We start from the raw sequence: 25,734 nt of genomic DNA, 5'->3' as shown, positions 1-25,734 counted from the left end.
GCAATTCACTGGGGAGATAGGCAAAAGCAACTAAAGAAATAAAGATGAAATTATACCTGTGACGATTGCTGTAACCACCTCTAAGGAGGTAATCTCTTAGTTGAGATCTGAAGGGTGAGAATGAGCCAGCCATTTGAAGAATTAGGAGAAGAACATATAGGCAGAGAGAGCAGCTAGTGGAAGAATAGCAAGTAGAAAAAGACTTGGTGTTTTGGAGGACTAAGGAAGAAACCTATTGGACATGATGAGCAAAAGGAATTACCATGTGAGAATAAGTTGGAGAGTTAGGCAGCTGCCAAATCATGTAAGGTCTCTGGACTTTGTTGGAGAGTTGGATTTAATTTAAAGAATGATGGGGAGGGAGATGTCACTAAAGTGTATTAAGCAGGGGAAGCACATGATCTGTTTTATGCTTTAAAAACATCTCTCTGGCAGTAGTAAGACAAGTAGACTAGAGTGGAAGCTGGAGACCATGTAGAAGGCCATCACAGTACAACTGGCAAGAAAATAGGGAGACATGAACAAGGTGGGTGGCAGTGGAGGTGGAGAGAAGTGGATGGATGTGGAGCTAGAACTGGCATGTCATAATAATGGACTAAATGTGAAAGGTGAGGCAAAAGGAGGAGTAAAGGATGGTTCCTAAGTGTTTGAGTCAAGAAACTGGATGGATGATGTTGTCATTCACCAAGATTGGAAAGACTGAGGGTTGGAATATAGTTCGGTTTTTCTGTGGGAAGGGAGCAGATGGCATAAGTGTGAGCAAAGAGGCCCTGGGTCTGAGTATGGCAAACAGAAGCAGTCTGTAGTAGTTAAGAGCAAGGTCTCTGGAACCAGACTGCTTGGGATAGAATGTAGTGTGAAAGTGGGCACCTCTCAGTGTCTCAGTTTTCTGATTTATAAAGAGAGGATAATAGTACCTACCACCTAGGGTTGCTTTGAGGGTTAAATTAGTTGAATAGATATAAAGCTGTTACAACTGTGTGTGACACGTAATATATTGGTATAAGTGTTATTTGTGATTGTTTTTATTGCTATAAGAGAAGTATCTGCTATTCAACTCAGGTGGCTGTTGCTGGATGGGGTTAGCTGATGTTTCAACAAAATCTGGAAATATATATATTTATAAGTGAAATTCCTCAGTTTTGAATATTCTCAAATATCTTGTAAGTTTGTGATTGCCAAGTTAGGCTACTTAGTCCAGTTGTGTGGTTTTTTTTTTTCTCTATAGTAACAGTCAGCTCCTTGGGTTTAGTCATGGAGAAGGCAGATAGTTGGGGTCAACTGGGAGTGAGGTTTTGCTGGTTACATGTAAGAGGAAGAGTGGACTCAAGGTTTGCAAGGGCAGGAGGTAATGACAGGCCATGGCAATTAGGTAGCCAAGAAAGGGAGTAGGCATAGAGTGAAGATGATGAATGGTCAAAGTGTGGTCAGGTTCATGGGTTGGAGTTCTTAGTGAAGACGAAGAATTGTCGAAGTGGTGTTTCTACCATAAGTGAGCTGGAAGGCTAGGGGATTTTAATTAGAAAGTATGATATTTGATTTTTTGTGTTTAGAGGTGGTATAATTAGCAATGATGACAAGACATGGGGTGTGAACATGGGAGAAAGTGGCTAGGGTTGGGTGGAAGAAAAGGTGGCTAGAGTGACTGGTTAGGGTTGCCTGGTTATCAATATGGATGTGAAGTCCCATTAAATGTTTATAGGATTGGGAGTGAGCTACAAGTCAAAGCTTTCGGGAATCAGGGATATGATCAGGTTTGAAGATGACAGAAGGAGCTATAACAGGAGCTAATGAAATGAACTTCAAAGCACCTGTGGGGTTTGGAAAAGAACAGGGATGGCCAGGTTTCAATTAAGTCAAGGAGGTACCTCAGCTGAAAGTGAGCTGCACCCTCACAGCATTCATGCTTTATTTTCTTTTATAATATTTTTTATTGATTTTTTACAGAGAGGAAGGGAGAGGGATAGAGAGTTAGAAACATCGATGAGAGAGAAGCATTGATCAGCTGCCTCCTGCACCTCTGCCCCCCCCACTGGGGATGTGCTCGCAACCAAGGTCCATGCCCTTGACCGGAATTGAACCTGGGACCCTTCAGTCCCCAGGCCGACGCTTTATCCACTGAGCCAAACCGGCCAGGGCTATTTTTAAAAATTATTTATTGTTGAAAGTATTACATATGTCTCCTTTTTCCCCCATTTACCTTTCTCCGGCCCCAGCACATGGCCCCACCCCCTTATTGTCTGTGTCCAGAGACATAGAAGCATCAAACAGACCTTCAAACCTCAGAGGGAAGGCAGGGGAGGAGGCGTGGGGTAAGAGATCAACCAAAGGACTTGTATTCATGCCTATGAGCATGACCAATGCTTTACTTTAAATAGGCCTAGCTTGGTCATTACTCTCTCTCCCATATTATCTATCTCAGGGTTTTGAATATAATCAGAATTCAAGAAATAATTATTGAACTAAGGACTGAATGAGCATTTGTAGTAGTCGTATTGGATTGTTAATGGCAGTATAAACTGTTGCATGGAAATTTGTAATTTAAACATGGTGGGCCAGTGAAAGAAAGAATTATTGTCTGCTTTATTTTATGCCCTCACCTGTGTTGTTAATTATGCATCTTTGAGTCTTTTTGACAATTTAGGGGGAAATGTTATTTAAAATGCTTTCTCAAGACACTCTTTGAATCTGGCTCTTAGCAAAATAATTGCCTCCCTCCATGTGTTCCAGTGGCCTTCAGATGCAGCTGGGATGTGGGGAGGGTTACAGCTTCCTGCAAGAGCCTAAAATACTGAACTGGTATTGAGCACAGCCCCCACCTGCACCCTGTGCATAAATAGAAGCAGACCCTGATTTGGTGCTGGAATAACATGAAGCTGAAGGCAGACTGGGTGGCCTGGCTATTGGAGCCAGGATCCCCATTTACATTAAGAGCTGGTTCTGGACCACTTTGAATTATTGACTCATGCTGCTCTGCAGAGGGGCTAGAGTAAAAAATTATGCATCTGATCCCTTGAGGCTAAGTATCCAGGTTGGAAATCAACCTGTATTACTTTGAAAATTGTCACAGAAACAAGCAATTGTGGAAAGGTCTTAGAGAATTAAAAAGGCCATTATATAGTGAAGTATAATTCCCTGATCACCTTGTTCTTAAAATAAAAGTTGGAATTTGAAGACCAGCATATAGGGGCATATACAATCCCAATAGCTGCCACTTTCTCACTCCACTCCAGGCTCTGTTACTTCTTATCTCTACCTGTTCACAGCAAGGTGCCAGTGTGAGCTTTCAGTGTTTGATGGAACCCTATGTTACAAGTACCAATATAAATCATGTTTCATGCATTTAATGAGCAGCTCTCATAATCTAACTTGTTTTCTAGATCAAACTATTTAATTTAAAACTTTTTATTGGAGAATAACATAAGTATAGAAAAATCATACATGTATAACTAGTTAAAGTTTCATATATTTTTAATTTTATTTTAAAGGGTGTATTGAGAATTAATCCAAAGAAGTTTCATGAAGCCTTCATTCCTTCCCCGGTAAGTCCAATAATTTTATAATAAACTTAATGTCACATTTAATTTTTAGATGTGCTCTGGAACTGAAATAATATATTCTTACTAAAAAGCAGAGTAGTAAAACAAAATTGAGGATGGGCAAGGATTTGTTTCAAACTTAAATAAACAAAATTTGCTTTTGGTTAACAACCCTTTCTGCCAGTCTTAAAATCACACTTGAAATGAAAAGGGTGGCATTTGTTACTAGGCTGCAGAGCAGCTGAACCCACCCAGAACCCCACCAGTTCATGTAATTGGATGCCCTTGGTTTATAGCTTAAAAGGATTTATGGGTTTTCCACTGATTTATGTTAATCTTTCCTAAACAAATATGCTATCTACTTTCGATCTACTGCATGAGCTAATCTGCACATTTGTCCAAAAATAATGTGTAATGCTTTTTTTTTTTTGGTCAGTTTCTCACATCAGGTGATAGGACTTGGTACAAGGCTTTTTACCATTGGGTCTTTATACCCTTCCTTATGTTCATGACTCATTTTAACAGGCTCTTTTCCATTAAAGGAAGTCCACCCTGGCATATAGTTAGCAGCAGGCCTCTGAATAAGACTTGATTGTACAAAGTGGGAGAGCAATGTTCTTAAATTCCTGACCTAACTTTTCTAGGACACCATAAGTAGGATAGCAGTAGAATTATAGATTTTTCAAGACAGAAGATACCATAGAAATAAACTTTTGCTTATAGTTGAGGAAATTGTTCCGTTCTTCGGTCGATTTACATATTAGGGTTTTATTATATAGGATGTCAGTTAACATCTATATATATAAAACCCTAAGCAACAGGTTGACAGTTCAACCAGTCGACTGTTTGACCGGTTGCTATGACATGCACTGACCACCAGGGGGCAGTTGCTCAACATAGGAGCTGCCCCCTGGTGTGAGTGTGCTCCCACAGTGGGAGCGCAGCTGTGGTGGTATGAACCTCTCCCACCTCTGTGGCAGCGCTACTGGGTGGCGGCAGGCGCAGTGGGAGCAGCGCAGTGCCTGGGCTCAGGCTTGGGCTCCTCCCTGGCTGCCTGCCACTTCGTGCACTACTACATCCCTTGGGGGATGTTGGGCTGCCAATTTTGGCCCCATCCCCGAAACCGGCAGTCCGCCATCCCCCGAGGGTGTCCCAGATTGTGAGAGGGTGCAGGCCAGGCTGAGGGACCCCACTGGTGCATGAATCCATGCACTGGGCTTCTAGTAGCCTATCTAATAAAAGAATAATATGCAAATTGACCGTACTTCTGCTACACCCACAAGCCATGCCCACCAGCCAATCAGGAGCAAGTATGCAAATTAACCCAACCAAGATGGCTGTGGCCATGGAGTGAGCAGGAGGCTTGGGTTTCCCTGGCAATGGAGGAAGCTAAGCTTCCTGCACACCCTGGCCAGCCCAGGCCTCCGCTCAAGGCTACAAAGTTTCAATTGTAGAAGATAAATAAATCCCAGATCCCAGGGCCTCCCCTTGGGTCGCTGGGGGGCATGGCCGGCCTGCAAACCACCACAGGCCCCTTGCCCAGGCCGCCCCATGCCCCAAGAGAACCCCCACCCTGATCTAGGCCTCTAGCCTATCTAATAAAAGAGTAATATGTAAATTGACCATCACTCCAACACACAAGATGGTTGCCCCCTTGTGGACACAAGATGGCCACCACAAGATGGCCAGCAGGGGAGGGCAGTTTGGAGGGACCAGGCCTGCAAGGGAGGGCAGTTGGGGGCGATCAAGCCTGCAGGGGTGGGCAGTTAGGGGTGACCAGGCCTGCAGGGGATGGCAGTTAGGGGCAAACAGGCTGGCAGGGGAGTAGTTAGGCATCAATCAGGCTGGCAGGGGAGTGGTTAGGGGGTGATGAGGCTGGCAGGCAGAAGTGATTAGGGGCAATCAGGAAGGCAGGCAGGTGAGCAGTTGGGAGCCAGCAGTCCTGGATTGTGAGAGGGATGTCTGGCTGCCCGTTTGGGCAACCAGACATCCCTTGAGGTGTCCCAGATTGGAGAGGGTGCAGGCTGGGCTGAGGAACCCCCCCCCCCGTGCACGAATTTCATGCACCGGGCCTCTAGTCTATACTAATAAAAGGGTAATATGCTAATTAGACCGGGAGACCTTTCGGACATCCTTCTGGACAAAGCCATGATGGTGGGGCCTAGGCAGAGGCAGTTAGGGGCGATCAGGCTGGCAGGGGGGGCAGTTGGGGGCGAGCAGGCCAGCAGGGGGGCAGTTGAAGGTGAGCATGCCAGCAGGGGGGGTAGTTGGGGGCGATCAGGCCGGTATGGGGGGCAATTGGAAGTGAGCAGGCCGGCAGGGGGGCAGTTGGGGGTGATCAGGCTGGTGTGTGGGGGGAGGCAGTTGGGGACAAGTAGGCTGGCAGGGGGAGCAGTTGGGGGCGAGCAGTCTGGCAGGAGGGGTAGTTGGGGGCGATGAGGCTGGCAGGGGAGGCAGTTCAGGGCAAACAGGCCAGCAGAGGGGAGCAATTGGGGGTGATCAGGCCAGCAGGAGGGGCAGTTGGTGGTGAGCAGGCCGGCAGTGGGGGCGAGCAGACTGGCACGGTGGGCAGTTGGGGGCGAGCAGGCCAGCAAAGTGGGGGGGGAGTTGGAAGCAATCAGGCCGGCAGGGGGTGTAGTTGGGGGAAATCAGGCCAGCAGGGGGGCAGTTTGGGACGAGCAGGCTGGCGAAGGGGGAAGTTGGGGACGAGCAGGCTGGCAGGAGGGATAGTTGGGGGTGAGCAGGCCAGCAAGGAGGGCAATTGGGGGTGATCAGGCCGGCGGGGGGGCAGTTGGGGGTGAGCAGGCCAGTGGGGGAGGGCAGTTGGAGACAATCAGGCTGGCAGGGGGGCAGTTAAGGGTGATCAGGCCAGAAGGGGGGCAGTTGGGGGCTATTAGGCTGGCAGACCCAGTGGTTAGAGGTGATCAGGCAGGCAGGCAGGTGAGCAGTTAGGAGCCAGCGGTCCCGGATTGCGAGAGGGATGTTCGACTGCCAGTTAAACCTGCAGTCCGACATCCCCTGACGGGTCCCAGATTGGAGAGGGTGCAGGCTGAGCCACTATTTTCATAATGTTACACGACAGGTTTAGTGAGAATACAAGTTTAGACATGTACTTCATAGATATTATTGTTATTAACCTTAATACCTGGTCTCAAGCTCAGTTTAGTTCTTTTATTCCCTTCTCCAGAAGCCAGGAATTCATATTTATATCTCAAGTTTAGGTCTTAACCCATTGGGTTATATAAAAAGTATTACTGACACAAACAACAAGTGTTGGTGAGGATGTGAAGTAAAGGTAACCCTTGTGCACTGTTGGTGGGATTGTAAATTGATGCAGCCACTATAGAGAACAGTATGGAGGTTCTTCAAAAAATTAAAAATAGAACTACCATATAACCTAGCAATTCCACTTCTGGGTATTTATCTGAAGCAATCAAAAACACTAATTCGAAAAGATATATGCACCCCTATGTTCATTGCACCATTATTTACAATAGCCAAGATATGGAAGCAACCTAGGTGTCCATCAGTAGATGAGTAGATAAAGAAGATATGGTACATATATATATGATGGAATATTACTCAGCCATAAAAAAGAATGAAATTTTGCTATTTGCAACAACATGGATGGACCTGAAGGGTATTATGCTAAGGGAAATAAATCAGAGAAAGACAAATAACCTATGATTTCACTTATATGTAGAATTGAAAACATGAAATAAACAAACTCTTAAATACATAGAACAAGTTGATGGTTGCCAGATGGGAGGGGGTTGGGCAGCTGGGTGAAAAGGGTGAAGGGAAAAAGAAGTATAAATTGGTAGTTACAGAATAGTCACGGGGATGTAAAGTACAGCACAGGGAATATAGTCAGAAAGTCATAATAACTTATGTCTGGTGCATGGATGGTAGATTTAGAGCACATTGAGATAGTAACTTATACCCCCCATGAATCTGGGTTCAAAAGTAGAATTCTCAGATTCTTTGGAGCTGTCTACTGAAATATGGCTGCCTGGAGAGGGTCCACCTCTGGCCTGCTCCTCTTCTCTTCCCAGTTCTATCTTCCTAGCCACTGTTTGCTATCTACCCCCAGTCAGGAAGGGTCTCTGCATGCACCTTGTGGGCATCTTATCCCACACTAGAGGCCCAGTGCACGAAATTCGTGCACTGGGCGCGGGTCCCTCAGCCTGGCCTGCGCCCGCTTGCAGTCCAGGAGCCCTCAGGGGATGTCTGACTGACAGCTTAGTGGGCCTAAGCTGTCAGTCGGACATTCTTAGCATTGCCATGGAGGTAGGAGAGGCTCCCACAACTGCCGTTGTGCTCACCAGCTGTGAGCCCAGCTTCTGGCTGAGCGGCGCTCCCCCTGTGGGAGCACACTGATCACCAGGGGGCAGCTCCTGCATTGAGTGTCTGCCCCCTGGTGGTCAGTGTGCATCATAGTGACCAGTCATTCCACCATTCGGTCATTTGCATATTAGCCTTTTATTATGTAGGATACGTTGTAGATGAGGTCCCCTAGAACCATAAGAAATGCAAAAAATTCACTGTTAACTCATTCTTGAATTGCCCCCACTTAAAATCAAATTGCCCTCCTCTCCCCCCACCCCGGTGGGGCGTGTGCTGCACCTTGGGCACCACTGGGTTTGACACTTTTTCTCTCTGAGCTTCATTTCTGAATACATGAGCATATACCATGGGAATTGTAATTTCTTCTCTGCCTACCTCACTGGGTTTTCATGAGGAGGTTCTGAGCTAATAAACCTAGAAATGTTTCTTCAAGTAAGTGATGTCTAAACGGGAAGGGATTGTTATTTTAAGCCCATGTGTACCCTCACAGGTAGCAGGTGCTGATTAGGGGAGGAGGGCATGATTGTTTCCTGGGACTGTAGCTATGGAAGCTTTGCAGAGGGTTCCGCAGGCCTTGGAGGGGCGGGCTCTGGCCAGCAGCCCTGTAGCAGTGGTTGTCCTTGGAGGTGCTGGTGGGGGGCTGGGCATTAGGGGGGCTCTAGGGGGCAGTGAGGCCAAATGGGGAGTAACTGTCAAACCTTCCCGCTTGACGCCATTCTTTAAATTGTACGTGGCTGTTTCTCAGCTGTACTTGCTCAGGGCGGGGCTCCAATCTCCTGGAGTGGGGTGGGGGCCGGACCAGGGCAGAGCCAGGTGGGCTAGGAGGGCAGGTTTAGCTGCGCCCCCAGCGAGGTTCAGCACGCTTCCTCTGTGGAGACGGCGCTGCTGCTGTTGTGGGGAAGGGTCTGACCCTGGGGGGCCACTCAGGCCTACCTCCACACAGGTCTGGAATTATAGGGAGGAGAGGTGTGCCTGGCCCCAGTGGAGAGGGCCTGGCAGCAGCGGGCCACGGACCCTGGGTGCCTCGGTGGCGCTGATGGGTGGTTGCTGGCATGCTATTGTTATGGGCGCCCCTGGCAGGGGTGGCCAGGGAAGAGATTGGGAGTCGGAGGTGCGGGCTGCAGCTACCCCCGAGGCTGGGTCTTCTCCCCGTCAGGTCAGCCTCCCTGTTCCCCCTGGGTGTGCGGGGGCTGGGGTAGGGTGTCTGTCCATCCCCCCGGGGGTGCGGGGGCTGGGGTAGGGTGTCCATCAATCCCCCTGGGGGTGCAGGGGCTGAAGTAGGGTGTCTGTGCAGGGGGATTGGAAGAGCTCCCCGTGGCCGCTTCCTCTTCCTTCTTTGCAGTTGGGGCTCCTGTCAGGCACTCTCCTCAGACCCCCGGAACTTGGCTCCCGCTGCCTGCTCCCTGCTCCCTGCTGTGCGTGCAGCCTCCTGCTGGTCTGTCAGTATGCAAATTGGTTGTTACTGGGACACGGTAATGGACAATTAGCATATTACCTCTTTATATGTATAGATGTCCATCTCTTTACATAACTCATAGAAATTTCTACCCTTTAGCCACCTGCCAAATCCAGGGGTTGCCACCTATGATGTGGTCTGCCTTCAGGAAGACAGACTTGGGAAATATGCCTATATATGCCCTGGAAGTGAGCTTGGGGTTGAGTACAAATGGGGATACACATCCATTTGGCCCTGAAGACTCCTGAAGGGTGGGGTGTGTCAGGAGAGGAGAGCCAGAGTAATAGGAGAGGGAGTTAGAGGCAATAAATTACATGTGGAGAAATCCCACCACTGCTCTGGATTTCTGAGTACATATACACAGCCCATGTCCATGTCAAGTGCGAACTTTTATGAACTAGAAAAATGCTCAAAGGTTGACTAAGAGGTGGTGTCAGAAACGGCATGAACGTTACTGTACTCTGCTTTAGTAAGGAGGATAAAGACAATAATTGGTATTAAAAAAGATGTAGCCTCTGCTCTGACAATAAGAAATAGGAGTTTTCTTATTTGTAAAATGAAGAGGTGGATTAAATATTGTCTAATGTTCCTCACAACCTTAAAATTCTAAAGTTTTTGGAGAGTTGCAAATAGACTAGAGTTGATGAAATTATGTAGGTTAATTCTTTCTGACTAAAGAAAGTTGTGAACTTATACAATGTCATTTGCTATGTTCAAATATCTACTTAACTCACTAGGCTAGGAACAGTGAATTGATCATCAGGTTAAAAAAGTACTTTGTTTTGGGGAAACTTGACTTAGATTCATTATAATTTCTATTGATGGAAAGTCGATTTTCATTTTCTTATGGCAAACCCAAAATACATGGGATAAATCACTTTTGTATATAACTGCCAGTCTCCTGGGGTTCTGAATAAAATTAAGATATAGAGTTAGAATAAGACCATGTGATTTTAAGCACACCAAGATGATTTTATATTATTGATATGCCTTTTTATCCTATTTGGGCATAAGATAAATGGAGAAATGGATATGATGTAAAAACTTTTACAAAAAGCAGTTTCCATTCAGAGTTATGTTGATAAAAGACGTTTTGTAACTTTTTGGTGCATCTTGTCATGGTAGGCACTCTATATATCTGTGCAATTTACTTTTGGTACAGAGTAGCTATTCCATTGATGGAGGATGCTCTGATCATCTTGGCATACTTGTCCTCCCCTCTATAGCCTTCTATATATTTAGATTACCCCCAGATTCCTGTTTATTTTCTCTAGGATTGTTCATTATCCATTTTTCTTTTTTTTCCTCTCTATTCTTTCTGATGGGTAAAGCAAGTCTTTTGGCATTCAAATAAAGGACTGAACCTTTTTTTCCCCCCTTTAAAGAAGGCAGACTGTCACATGTAGTGCCTCAATTTGGATGTGTCTGGAGTCTTGGAAGCTTGACTACCCTATGTTCTCCTACAAATGGACCTTGAGAGCTTGTTTGGAGGTTCCAGCCCCAGTAGCGGGGGTGGTTAGGAGGGGGTGCTACTCGTATACTTTGACTGAAAATTGGTCCTTTCCTCTGGGGGGTGGGGAAGTTGTCCTCTTCGACTTAGCACAGCTCCAGAGGGTTGTACATGGAACGGTGAGGGAGGAAGGGGACACCTGTCTAGCCAGCGAGATGAGCTGAATCAACCCTGACGATCAGTGGGGTGACAGATGTTGCAGCCAGTTCACCCTTCACATCCAGAGCTGAACCTTTTGGCCTTAAAAAGTAGTTAAGAGGTATGACACAAACTTTTAACATTGAGGTATTCACATGTTTTGTATCTTTAAAATAAGAGATTCTGCAATAGATACAGGATTCTGAATGAATGAAGTAAGAGCTCAGTAGTGGTGCAATATTTATAGATTTGTGTGTTGTCTGAAGTTCAACTCAGCCTGCTTCTCTTGGTTTCCTGGCATAGAAACATGGCAATATCAGCATCTTACCGTCTTAAATATCTGAGCTGTCTGAGGGTGGTGTAACTGCTCATGAAAGAGGCATCTCACTGCATGTTTTGACACGTGATAATGGGTAGGATGATCTACATGCAGACAGCTCTTTTTTTCATTCATAGGAAGACGGAGATATCCCATTGCTTTATAAATTGCAGAAGGCAGTGATTGATGGTGGTATGTCACACTTTAGTTGTTCACTCTCTAGTTGCCTCTTTCTTGCTTGTCTTGAGGTCAACTGCAGTAATTCTGTCTTTGTGGCTAACATGGTAGCTATCCCTCAGGGACTAGGGTGGGTCAGGTTTGGCAGAGTATGCAGGCATAGCTGCCAGCCCACGGCTAGAGTGGAACTGGAACAGAAAGACTGTTTTAAAGATCTCTAATGATTTGTAACCAGAAACTATAAAAATTGCTGAGTGTCTAAAATCCCATGGGGGTGGTACATTTGGATGCTAATTTTAACTTTGACTAACATGTCATAGTAATCACCTGTAGTCGTCTGTTGAGTGTTAAATCCATTCTATATCATCTATATTAGGAAATTTTGAGTTTCCAAGCTTGCTTTCTATTTAAGAAAAATTAACATTTTATTTCTCCCTTATCCTCTGAAAAGAAGCACATAGTATAAACTTTGGAATGATAAAAGAATAAGAGTACATGTTTGCATGTTTGTTTTTGAAACATTTGGAAAATACTTAATTTTGTCACTTAACTGTTGAAGGCATGCTTTTTCTTAGCTGTGTTTTCCACTTAAGTATTTTTATAAAATTTGGCTTATTTTTGTAAAGGAATCTTGCACTAATTTAAGTTTAGCAATCAATATCTGGAGAGTTCACTGGGGCTACACTGCTTAAAGTGGGTTGTTTATAAGCATGTGATTGAGGGTGAAGGTACTCAAGCCTTGTTGCATTCACAGTTTACACTGCTCCTAGGTCAGTGAGAGAGGTGGAACATGAGAATGCTTTATGAATCTCATTTACATTCCTTTTCTTCTTTGCTATTTACTTTGCTATCCATAAAAACAATCCCAATTTTCTTTCTGCCACTTTTCTGGGGGGAGGTTTGGGGGAGTAGGATTTTGCTGGCTTCCTCTTAGAGAACCCACATTCTAGAGCTGTTCTAGCTCTCGATGTTCTTGAGGGATTATATGTTATTGTTCTGTTTTCTTGAAAACCTTTTTTTTTTTTTTTTACACTCTTACCTTTATTTAAAAAAAAATCAGCTGGTGTAGAAAAGATATCAGCATGTTTTATTTTATTTAAAACGTAAAAAGGATAACCTAAGGATAACCGGATAACCTACTCCTTTCTTATTTCAGTTATGAAAGCATGCAATCCTAGTTTTTTTGCTTCGTGTGTTTTTTTGTTTTGTTTGTCTTTGACCTGCCTGTAGTAGATTCTCTCTTACTTGGTGATTTGTTAGTATTCTGTTAATCTGCTCTTATGTGTTTATCACCATTTCTATTAGTTCCAAAGGGACTGAGCTCCCTCTAGGTCTACTTGTGACTTTGTACTAGTGTTCCTATTAAATCAGTGGACAGATTGTGGAGTTCATAGTTTTTAAACCAAGGAAATAATTTTTGGTTCCAAGCTTTGGTAAGCTCATTATTTTATTTCTTTCTCCAACCTAGGATGGTGATAGAGACATTTTTATTGATGGGATTGTTGCTCGTAATAGAGCCTTGAATGGGGATCTGGTGGTCGTGAAGCTGCTTCCAGAAGAGCAGTGGAAGGTGAGTTAAATTTTCATTTTCTAATTATAGACTTCTCATGGCCTTTTGCATCCATGGTGCATCACTGAGTATTATGGACCCCTAAGGCCCTGTGGTTGTCTCAGAAACAGGCCACATAATGCTTAGGACATAGAAGCTCTGGTGAGTAGACATGGAATGATTTGAGTTGTTTTCCTTGCTCTCTCCCCTGTGATTTGTCTTCCCTGTCACATGCTTTGCAAATTATATAACCTCTCTATGCCTCAAATGCCTCACCCATAAAATGGGAATGATCATAGTACCTACTTCATAGGTTTGTCATGTGGATTAAATGAGAATACCTGTAAAAATCTTAGAATGGTGCCAGATTAATGGTAGCAGTTCTTATTAATAACAGATCCAGAAATGTGGAAGTATTACCTTATACCAGAGCTTTGTTGAGGCATAAGTTTAATTCTTTTTTATCTGACAGGGCTAGAATAATTGAGTTAGACCTGTGTGCCAGGGATTTGTAGGGTGCAGGGAAATTAGTCATGATCCAAGATGACATAGTTCTTGCCCTCATAGAGCTTTTGGTCTGGTGGGGAGTACAGGCAGGAAGAGACACATAATAATTTAAGAGGCACTTATACAAATTTAAGGATACCAGTACATTTTTTAAAATCCTCACCTGAGGGTATGTTTTTTAAATTGATTTAGAGAGAGAGAAAGGAACAGATTGAGAGAGAACATTGATCAGTTGCCATCTGTACGTGCCCTGACTACACCAACCATGGATCGAACCTGCAACCTAGATATGTGCCCTGACCAGGAATTGAACCCTTCACCCTTTTGATGTACAGATGACACTACAGCCAACTGAGCCACCTGGCCAGTGCCAAGGATGATGTTTTTTAATGCTGTGAAGTTAAGTACAGAGTGTTTTATGAAAGTGAATTATTCTAAACCAGACCCCCGCTCCCCCAGTGTGGATATAGTTTCCTCCCTTGATTCCTTGAAAGCACAGTTAAGAGTTGGCTCCAGGTCCTAGGGACACAGATTGATTTAGTTCACTTCCTCTTTTCTTGAAAGCATCATTTAGCACAGTGTTGACCAAGTCCAAGAAGATAAGAGGAGTGCATTAAGGCTAAGCCAAAGGGGTCAAGCCAAAGGAAGTATTCTTATAGAGGTCATTTGGTAAAGTTAAGAGACAGCGTTACAATTAAGATGAGCCAAAGAAGGGCAAGAAATATGGCTTTCTTTTACTTAAGGGATAATAGTGGATAGAATTGAAAGAAACGGAAGAGTTGGGTGGGTCTAGAGCTGACTAGGTGTTGACTAGTGAAGAACACCTGTTGAGCTCTGCAGAGATTGCTTAGAGCAGTGATGGCGAACCTATGACACACGTGTCAGCACTGACACGCGTAGCCATTTCTGATGACACGCGGCCGCTGAGGCAGCTGCATGCCGAGGATGAAACATTTGCTGCTCCTGAGGATGAAACATTTGCGAAATAATGTTTTTTCCTCAAAGTGACACACTACCCGAGTTATGCTCAGTTTTTTGGCGAAGTTTGACACACCAAGCTCAAAAGGTTGCCCATCACTGGCTTAGAGGAACAAAGCCAAGTTGCCTGGCATTCTTATTGTCCTTGGCTGAGGTAGGGGATGGCTAAAATAAACAAGCATATGAATAAATAAATTGGTTACTTGTTCTTTACACATTTCTATTTAAGACCAGCAAGCACATCCTTTCCTGGTATGGTCAGAAGCACTCTTGCTTTGGGCAAGAAGCCTAAGAAGATGGGGGTAGGCTGGAGTTGAACGTGTTTGTTGCTGTTGTTGAGTTCTAAAAGGACAGATTTTGGACTTGGTCGTTCTTATTTCTGTGTTGGTGCCTTTACTTCTAGAAAAAAACCTATACCTGCTTTAAGACTCAACAAAGCAAAGTTGTGGTTTTCCCTAAAATGTCTTAATTTTGTGGACATTATCTGCTAATTAAGCAGATAAGAATTTGTAGAAATTCTTCTAGCATTTCCACAGTCAAAACATTCAGAGTACGTAGACACAACTTGTTGTTTTTCTATTTTACAGTTAATATCTGTAAAATATTGGCATGGATAAAAATAAGAGCCTAGACTGGCCAGGAGGACCCTACTGGGTTGCTAGTAGGAGTAGAGAAGGGGCAATGACAGAAGGCCAGCCTGGGTGTGTGCATAGGCCCTCTTCAGCTTTCAGAAGATTTGAAATGTAGAGGGGTTCCTTTCTTATGCTGTTTCTGTGGAGCCTTCAGGGTCTTCACGTGACTGCCTGACAATTGCTTTTTTTTTTTTTTTTAATTCTCACCCAAGGACATGTGTGTTTTTTAAAAAAATTGTTTTTTTAGAGATAGGGAGGGGGAGAAGGCAGGAGGAGAGAGACAGACAGACAAACATCTATGTGAGAGAGAAATATCGATTAATTGCCTCTCACATGTGCCTCAACCAGAGATCGAACCTGTAATCTGACTGGGAATAGAACATGCCACCTTTCCGTGTACTGGATGACACTCCAACCAACTGAGCCACACCAACCAGGATGACAATGGCTTTTTATATTAAAGTCAGCCCCAGAAGGTCTGTCTCTTAGGACTCATTAGTTAAAATATTTCACAGCTTCCCATTCTGAAGAGGGGAGCTCTGTTGACTGTAACACACCTATGACAGTTGTTGATGATAAGGTCAAACTAGAGAGAAGAGAATATTCAGACTGCCATCAAGAATCCCTGACAGCTGAAACTGGTTTGGCTCAGTGGATAGAGCGTCGGCCTGCAGACTCAAGGGTCCCAGGTTCGATTCTGGTCAAGGGCATGTACCTTGGTTGCGGGCACATCCCCAGTAGCGGGTGCGCAAGAGGCAGCTGATCGATGTTTCTCTCTCATCGATGTTTCTAACTCTCTATCCCTCTCTCATCCTCTCTGTAAAAAAATCAATAAAATATATTAAAAAAAAAAAGAATCCCTGACATGTAGAAGCTCAACATCTCAAAGCATACTGGTCAATTGTATTACAGGTTTGTTAGTACAAAAGCATATTGTTATCAAAGGAATCTGTAGTCAATGGTGTGAACAAATGTGAATTAATTGGATTATTCATCTTTGCTTCTTTATACTTGTGCTCACCCCTCTTGGGTATGTAAACTACAGGGCCTTTGGGGTTTTGGAAAAAAACAACAATTCTTTTAGCTATTGTAGTAAACAGTCACTTTATTTCACAGCATGTTTTTTTGTGTGTTTTTTTTTGCAAAATAGCTGTAAAAGTATCAAGCTGTGAGCCATAAACAATTTGCTTGTATATAACAATTTTAATTTCAGAATTATTCCACATTTTTAGTATTTATGTATATTTTTTGTTACAGTAATCTAATGAAGGGCAAATGATAGTTTATTTTCACTTTGTCAGTTGAGAAATTGCCTTCTCGAGAACTTGGAGTTTTTGACAGAACCAGGGAGTAGAATCCAGAATCCTTGGACTCTTCGCTTAATGTTCTTTTCTTATGTGTGTGTTTTTATTTCTTTTTTTTATTTTATTTTATTTATTTATTTATTTATTTATTTTTTTTTTGTGAGAGACACATTGATTGGTTGCCTCCTGCACATGCCCCAACTGGGGCCACGATGGAACCTGCAACCCAGGCATGTGCCCTGGCCAGGTAATTGAACCCATGACCCTTCGTTTTGTGGGCTGACTAACCAGAGAGCCACACCAGCCAGGGCGAGGGCCCACATTTTAAGTCCTTGGGAGTCCCAACGTCCTTTTGGATCCTGCTGGTTGGTGTCATGCTCTGTTGGCAACGATGTCCAAAATCTGGATTGAAGACCTGTGATGGTGGCCTTGGTTTCTCTTGGATTATGTCAGGTCAGGACCACTTTTCTCTATTTGGTACCGCAGCCTCCTGGCTCACCAGCTTGTCCATGAGCAAGCCCACCAAGTGATGTTTGAGAACTGAAAACCAACCACCAAAAGACCCATACAACAAAAACACCATGACTGGCCCCTTAATAACTACCAGGAACTGCTTTGTCCAACTTAACTCTGCTGTGTCCTGGCTCAGCTAGCACTGGTCTCAGGACCTCCCATTGGACATGAGTTGGGCCACCACCAGCCCTTTTAAACTCAAATCCCTCAGCAGCTTTGGCTGCTGCCCTGTGAAAAGGGATAGGGGTCAATATAGTCCAGGGAGGAGAGGGAGTGTTTTTATATTTGTTTTGTTTTTTGAGCGAGTGCATGTGTATATATTTTTCTAGGCTGAGCATCTGTGGCTTTCCTCAGGTTTTTAAAACAGGGGGCTGGGGCATGTTGCCCAAATAGTTAGGAGCCATGATCCTGATGTTTCTGCCTGCAGCAGTGCAGGGTACCAGGGGCTTCTCATCTTCCACCCATCTTGCTTTGTGTTAGATATTGGAGGTACAAACTCCAATAGATTATACGCTTTGGTCTTAAGGAACTCCTAGGCTGGATGGAAAGGGGATGGGAATAACTGTAGTATGGTTTGCAGGATAGAAAGAGAGATACATGTTGTTATGGAAGCATGAAACTCTTGAGTGAGTTGGGGAAGGTCCATATAGAGGAGGTTACATTTGAACTAAGGTTTGAAGGATGGGAATGGAGAAGGAGAGAAAATTTGTTTTGTTTTAGGAGGAGAGTGGGGCTGAGAATGATTTGGCAAGAGATGATTATGAAAGTTCCCCCTTTGAGGAGGAACCTACGGAATAAAGCTCCCTCTTCCTGCCATGCCGTTGGCTAAGTGCTGCTGCCCCTCAACCAAGTCTCCTAGACACTGGCAAGAGCAGGGGTTTCCTAACTGTTCTCTAGATCCTGCCCTCCAGGAAGATCAGCATCCTTGGCCCCTTTGCCAGAAGCTCACAGAATACTGTACTTTGCTTTGTAAAATCTTCTATTTGGCCATTTATTTGATCTTCATCCTGCCTCTTCCATTCTTTTCCCTTGTCCTTTTCTTTCCTTTTCCCCATCAAGTTAATCTCCCATCATTGTTAAACAACCTTGTCCTTCATCTTTTTTTTGTTAACTAAAAAAGTGTATCCTACTGTTTTCCTTATCTTGATACTTTATTTTTTTTAATCCTCACTTGAGGACATGCTTAGGGAGAGAGAGAGGGAGAGGGAGAGGGAGAGAAAGAGGGAGGGAGGAAGAGAGATAGAGATAGAGATAGAGATAGAGATAGAGATAGAGATAGAGAGAAATACCTATTGGTTGCTTCCAGAGTGGGGATCAAATCTGCAACCCAGGTGTATTCCCTGATAGGAAATCAAACCATCGTGCATAGGTCATTGCTCAATCAACTGAGCCACTCTGGCTGGACCCTTCTCTTAATACTTTACAAATAAGCATTGTAAATCTGTAGGTATTGCTGCTGATTACTAACTTTTTAGTGCTTACTATGTACCAAGAACTGTATTTGGTGCCTCACACCATTCTTTAGTTTGTTGTTATCTCTGTCTCAATTTTGTGAATGAGAACCCTGGGGTTTAGCTTAAACATCTTACTTATTTAGGGAAGTAGGCAGAGATAGAGTTGGGATTCAGATTCACATCTTATTTCATGGTCTTATTACTGTTTATTAGTCGAGATATAAAGAAGAAAGTTATTTGATCTGTAGATAGATATTGTTAGGTATCATAAAAATCAGCATAAATAAAAAATTAGTTAATATTTTAAGTTGCCATCATGGGTAAAGAAGATGACTATTAATTCAAATGACCAAAGGCCTAGTATTAGTTTTAGGAAATAAACAGTTTAGAAAAAAATAATTAGAATTCTAGTGCTTGTATCTTAAGACTAGAGAGATATGATTGCTTCTCATAGTGTTACGGAGGCAGATGTTGGGAATGTGTCACAACCTTGCCAGACACCTGCTGTAGTTGGTGGATCAGATACTGAGAGGACTGACCCAATTCAGATTAAAAGCTTGCCCTAACCAGTTTGGATCAGTGGATAGAGCATTGGCCTTTGGACTGAAGGGTCGTGGGTTCAATTCTGGCACAATCCCCAGTAGGGGGCGTGTGGGAGGCAGCCGGTCAGTGATTCACTCTCATCATTGATGTTTTGATCTCTCTCTTCCTCTCTGAAATCAGTAAAAAAATATGTTAAAAAAAATAAAGAGCTGGACAAGGTACAGAGTCAAATGGGTTGTAGACCCAGATGCCATCCTGACTTGTTGACAGCAGATCCCCCATTCATGGGGCATGTTGCACAGATATTCAGAAAGCAGGAGATGGGTCCTTCTGGGGCTTTGGAATAGGGTTCTAATTTCAGATATGTTGTATTGTCTTATTACAAACAGACTAGTAAATGAAGCCACTGTCATGTAGGAGATGGGTCCTTCTGGGGCTTTGGAATAGGGTTCTAATTTCAGATATGTTGTATTGTCTTATTACAAACAGACTAGTAAATGCAGCCACTGGGCTGGGAGTTAAGGGTAGGATTTGATCCCTACACTAGTATTGGCTAGAGCAGTACTAGGAGCAAGAACCATAGCAGAAGACCAACCCTAAGATCAGAATTCTGGACCTTTTCTAGTTACATAAAGGAAATTTGGGAATTCAGCTCTGGAATCTCAGATCTGGGAGGTGGGTTAAAAGCTAAGGCCTCCTATAGGAGGAGCCAAAGCTGTTTAAATAGTGCCTATTCTGCTTGATTGGGAGCTAGGGTGAGCAGTTTAGTTGATGCAACCATAGTGAGTGTCCATGAGAAAATCAGAGTGATGGAGGCCAACAGGAACATAGTTAAATTACACTCAATCAGGAAAAGAGAAGTGTGAAAGAGAAGCTGACTAGCTAAAGAGTTAGGGTGAATTTCAAGTGAAATTTATACTCATTAGAACAAAGCTTCTATATTCTTTTGTCTGAATATTTAAAAATATAGTAAGACTAGTGGCCCGGTGCACAAATTCATACACATTGAAAGGAAATTAATTAGAAGGAATATTTTAATATCGCTATTCGCCCTTTCTCTATAATAGAACTGTCAACCAAATTCACGATCCACAATGACAGATCAAAACATGTGTGTGATTGGCGCCAGCGAGAGCTTTTTATATATAGATAAACTTGCTTAATTAGACCTGCTTTCTGATTTAGCTAAACTTTTTCCAGCTCAGTAAAGCACCCCAACTTCTCTTTCAGGTAATTGTCAGCAACACAGCAGTAAATATCAACACAAAGCAGATTATTATTGTAGATCACGCAGGGAGAACAAAGGGTAAAATATTTAACTGCAGCAGTGTTTGACTATATTCTGTGTGAGAAAACCTGAAGTCATTTTCAAGGTCCACCATTTCTTACTTCTTTTCAGTCGGGTCAAGTTTCTAAATCTCTGTTTTCCTGCTAATGAAAAGAAAATAGAATTCCACTGAGTCTCCTATCTACCAACTCCAGGACTTCTGTGAGGATCAAATGAGATGAGGCACAGGAAAATGCTTCACAGACATCTGGTTAAAGTGTAAAATGTTTCCTCCTGGCTATAAAGCAAGTTGTGTTCCTGGGCTGAAGAAACAACAAGGAGACTAGTTGCTAGGGAGAGGAAGCTGGGCAATGCTATGTGACGTCATTACTCAGTGCCCACAGCCACCATTTCCGGGCTGGGCTGGGCTGTGGGCCGCATTTTGCACCATGGGGTTTTGGCAGCATCTGCTGCAATTTGGTGGGCTGTTGCTCAGGGTGGTGGCAGGGCCTGTGTCCCACTTGGGGGAAGCTGAGTGTTGCTTTGTCGGCACCAGGTCCACGGTGCCATTTCTCTGTAAATGATGAGCTCTTGCGTTGAGCATCTACCCCCTGGTCAGTGCACATCATAGTGACTGGTCAGATCAGATGGTTGGACACTTAGCATACCTGGTATTAGCCTTTCATATATATCCTATCTAATAAAAGAGTAATATGCAAATTGACCATCACTCCAACACTCAAGATGGCTGCCCCCATGTGGTCAAAGATGGCTGCCCCCAAGTGGATACAAGATGGCCGCCACAAGATGGCCAGCAGGGGAGGGCAGTTGGGGGCGATTAAGCCTGCAGGAGAGGGCAGTTAGGGGTGACCAGGCTGGCAGAGGAGGAAAGTTGGGGGCGACCGGGCCTGCAGGGAAGGGCAGTTGGGAGGGACCCAGGCCTGCCAGGGAGAGCAGTTGGGGGGGGGGACCAGGCCTGCAGGGGAGGACAGTTAGGGGCAAACAGGCTGTCAGGGGAGCAGTTAAACATCAATCAGGCTGGCAGGGGAGTGGTTAGGGGGTGATCAGTCTGGCAGGCAGAAGTGGTTAGGGCAATCAGGAAGGCAAGCAGGCGAGCAATTGGGAGCCAGCAGTCCTGGATTGTGAGAGGGATGTCCGACTGTCCGTTTGGGCCTAAACGGGCAGTCGGACATCCCTTGAGGGGTCCCAGATTGGAGAGGGTGCAGGCTGGGCTGAGGGACACCACCCCCCCATGCACGAATTTCGTGCACCGGGCCTTTTGTGTGTGTGTGTGTGTGTGTGTGTGTGTGTGTATATATCCTAGCCTAGAACTGATTTAATAATTGATACCCACTGGAAAATAATGCTATTCGTGTATCCCCCAGGTATTTGTTGAGTATCTGCATTGTACTGACAGGATATAGGGGGAATAAATCAATTTGTTAGCTAAGTCTAAATTTCTCTTGGGTCAGGATTCCTTCACTTAACTTACAACAGAGCAAAGGCTATACATGAATTAAGGAGGGTATAGAAGCAGGGACAGTTATTCTATATTTTCTAACATGTCTATTATACAGTTACTAAGAAAACATTTTTATTTAATGATTAATAATATTTTGGCAAGGAAATAATAGAAGTATGGATGGGTATTTTGGAAGAGCTTGGCACAGAAAGAAAAAAAATAACTTGAGTTTGGAAGAATACAGGAAGTACTGATAGGAGTAACTACTCTTATTCTAAATTAAACAAACAATAGGAAAAATCAAAGTGCACATTTAATCTCTGGTTTTCAATGACTGTTCCAAACCTTCTTATAGTCACATGAAATTGGTCTAGCATAGTAAATTGTTTCCTTTGACAACTACCTTTTCCTTCAAATGATTGTTTTAAAGTTTTGTCTTCCAAGTTCTTTAAATACGCACCCATCATATTAGATTATATTTAATCCAATCTCTTATATAACACTATCATTTTGGATTATTCTTAATTCCAGTGGAATTAGGATTTCTTAGAACTGTTTGGTTTCTTGGCCTGGGTGGCAGGCCCAAAAAAGACTTGGAAAGGTACTTAATGATGGGGAGAGCAAGGTCTTTGGAGCCTCCACCCACAGCAGTATGGTTGGTAAGGTGTATCTACTATGATGATCAGATTTTTCCCAAATTGTTATATACACAAATCTATTTTTAACAATCATCTTTTCTTCTTTATTATTGCCAGCTCTGGGATCAAATACTTCAGGTTCTCTGTTGCTTTAAACATGCTTTCAGATCTCTGTAATTCAAATTGAAATGTCTGAAATAAGGAATGTATCATTTAAGGTTAGAGTAGCTTATTTGTGCAGGGAAACTCCCAGTTAACATTTCAGAATTATTTGCTAGAAAACTAATTAATTCCTTCTTAACTCCATGGAGATAGTTTGATGAAATTCATGCTTATTGTAAGGAATGAGTCAATGTAGATAAAGTACTGATAAAAATGTTAGCACATAATAAGTGCTCGAGAAATGGCAGATATTACTATTACTCTTCTTTGAAATGAGGACTGAGAGTCATAGTTTGGCCAAGATCACATAATAATTCAATTTTATGATTTCCTGCTCTTGAATTTACCACTGACAATATATACTCACAGCAGACATAAAATATTGATGTAAAATGTTGACATAAAATGTTTGTGGTTTAATAAGCATTCCTTTGAAGTGTCTAAATTGCTGGACAATTGTGTGGTAGGTAAGGTCATACTGTGGAATGACATGGCTTAGTTCTTATTCATGCTCCTTGCCCATCAAGATCTTTTAGAGTTTTGTTTTGTATTATCTTCATTCCAGAGTTCCAGGGTGAATGGAACAGCTGCCAACTGGAGGGAACTGCTTTGAGGGGAAGGACTAGGGTGGTTTTTGATACTTTGAGTTTAAGGGGATAGTAGCAAATTATGATGGAATTGTCTAGAAGACATTGTGTTGGGTACTATATTCAATGTTGGGATAGAACAGTGAGAAAATATGCAAGCTCTGTCTTCATGGAGCTTGCTTGTCACTGGGAAAGGCATAATAATATAAATAAAATATGATTAGCATGCTCAATAGTGAGTGATAAGTACTAAAGTAAAAATAAATAAAGGAAGACATAAGAATTTTAGGGATGTGATTGAGATTTTTAATAGGATGACCAAAGAAGGCTTCATTGAGAAGGTGACTTTGTATAAGAATTGAAGCAAGTGAGGGAGCTATCCTTGTGGAGATCTTGGGGAACAGCAAATATGTGCCTTAATGTGTTCAAGGGACAGCAAAGAGGTTGAGCTGTAGAACAGTTGGAAGTGAGGTCAGAGGGTTTGTGGGGTTGGACTATATAGATTAGGTAGGGCCTGTGTATCAATTAGGAGTTGGGTTTAGCTCTGATGGAGGTGGAAAGACTTGGAGGACTTAGAGTATTGACATGATATGACTTATGTTTCATAAGCTCACTCTGGCTGCTCTATTGGGAATAGACTGAAGGGGGCAAGAGTAGAAGATCCTTTACAAGGCTATTATCTATATCCAGGTGAGAGAGATGATGCACCAGGGTGGTGGCCATGGTGCAGTGATGTAGAGTTGACAGGATGAGCTGACAAATGTGGTAGTGGTTGTGTGTGTGTGTGTGTGTGTGTGTGTGTGTCAGAGAGAGAGAGAGAGAGAGAGAGAGAGAGAGAGAGAGAGAGAGAGATTAATTGACATAGAAGGATAATGGGAATTTTGAGTAACTGGAAGAATGGAGATAGTTTGTTATGTTCCTATTAACTAAATAAAGGTAATTTCGGATGAACTACCTTAAGCAAACGAAGTTCCCAATAACAGATATGCCTTTAAGAACCTCTGTAATATGTCTTTAAAAATGATAGTGTTTATGGTCATATTTTATAATGAAAGAAGCCATTGGCAAGCCTTGTCAGGAACTCCCTGTGGAAATATCAATTGCTTTTCTTGGCTCCAAGTTATTTCCTTGAACAGTGTATTATACTTTGTCCCAAGTGTGCCATTAAGGGATTTGAAAGTTTGTTCAAACATGTGTGGCATGTGAGTGCTGTCACCTAAGCCTGGCCAGAGGAGCCAAGAAACGAAAAGCAGCTCCTAGATGGACTTTGACATGATTGGGACTGAACCAGATGCTCAGGTAGAGGGATGGGATGCACAAAGTCTTCAACCAACATTGCTCAACTAAACAGTCCTGTCAGCAGAAAGTGTGTGTGGACAGGTATATGTAAATCTTCTGGAAAACCTCCATTATACCCAGTTGATAGCACTGGGGAATGTAATATAATTTATTTGCTGGAACAGAATTTTCCAGTGCTAATATAGACTTGCTCTTTTTTATAAGGTTTAAAATAGCACTCTTCAAAGATAACTTTTATGTTCAAGGAAGGGCTTTTCTCTATCAGTAAGTGGCGAAACTATGAAATGTTTCATGTTTGGAATTTGAGTAAGCCATGTGTGATGGAAATGTTACTTAGCATTTTTATTTAGGATTTCATTGGAATTGTTTGGTTATAAGGATCCTTTCTGTGGCTGTCCAGTTTTTCAATACATTAATATATTAATTTTAAAAGGAAGGGGGAGAAAATCTGATCAATATCAAATAGTTTTGAAGTAGCCAGATTCTTGATTCTGGTAAGTTCCAGTAGCTATTTGCAGTTGATTTAATTTATAGTTCAATGTAGATGTTTCTCTTCCCCTCTTCTCCCCTTTCTAAGGGATAGATTGCTACTTCAAGATTTTGTAGGAATCAGGAAATGTACCTGCAAGTTATGCTCAGCTCTATACTTTCTCTTCTTTATCTAGGCATTTGTGATTTTTCTAGCTAAAACTGTTGTTTTTAAATTGGGTAATGGTAACTTTATGGTTATTTTGAGTTTATATTGAAATTGGCATTATAACTTAGGTATGAAGCTCTAGAATTATTTTTGAAAAATGCATTTATTTAAATGGCTTCCAGTTTTACTTAGTTGCATTTGTATTTATAGTTGCTTCATATGGTGCTAAGTTTCTATTTTTATTTTTATTTTTTGGTATTTGGTGTGGTTTTTTTCCCCAATTTTTTTTATTAAGGTATTATATGTGTACATATCTTACCATTGCCCCCCCCACCCCACTCCCATATATGCCCTCACCCCCCAGAGTTTTGCCTCCATTGGTTATGTTTATATGCATGCATACAAGTCCTTTGGTTGATCTCTTATCTTCCCCACCTCTCCCTAACCTTCCTGCTGTAATTTGACAGACTGTTTGATGCTTTACTGCTTCTGTATCTATCTTTTTGTTCAAGTTTATAGTGTTTTTTATTATCCATAAATGAGTAAGATCATGTGGTATTTTTCTTTCATTGACTGGCTTATTTCACTCAGCACAATGTTCTCTAATTCCATCCAGGTTGCTGCAAATGGTAAGAATTCCTTCTTTTTTATGGCAGCATAATATTCCATTGTGTAGATGTACCATAGTTTTCTGATCCAGTCATCTGCTGATGGGC

General features: G+C 42.9%; 1 protein-coding gene across 2 annotated transcripts in view; it reads left to right on the top strand.

Annotated features, from left to right (window-relative positions):
- Window positions 1-25,734, top strand: part of DIS3L2 (DIS3 like 3'-5' exoribonuclease 2) — a 330,696-nt gene that overhangs the window by 40,928 nt on the left and 264,034 nt on the right. For both annotated transcript variants that reach the window (XM_028140542.2, XM_054722868.1), the window contains exons 6-7: window positions 3,489-3,542; window positions 12,955-13,056. In XM_028140542.2, coding sequence (XP_027996343.2) covers window positions 3,489-3,542; window positions 12,955-13,056 — 156 coding nt within the window. The remainder of the gene's footprint in view (window positions 1-3,488; window positions 3,543-12,954; window positions 13,057-25,734) is intronic.

This window comes from Eptesicus fuscus, chromosome 11 (genome assembly GCF_027574615.1).
Source record: "Eptesicus fuscus isolate TK198812 chromosome 11, DD_ASM_mEF_20220401, whole genome shotgun sequence".
Classification (NCBI taxonomy): Eukaryota; Metazoa; Chordata; class Mammalia; order Chiroptera; family Vespertilionidae; genus Eptesicus; species Eptesicus fuscus.
The sequence above is the reverse complement of the archived record's forward strand: the minus strand, read 5'-3'. Positions and strand labels throughout refer to the sequence as shown.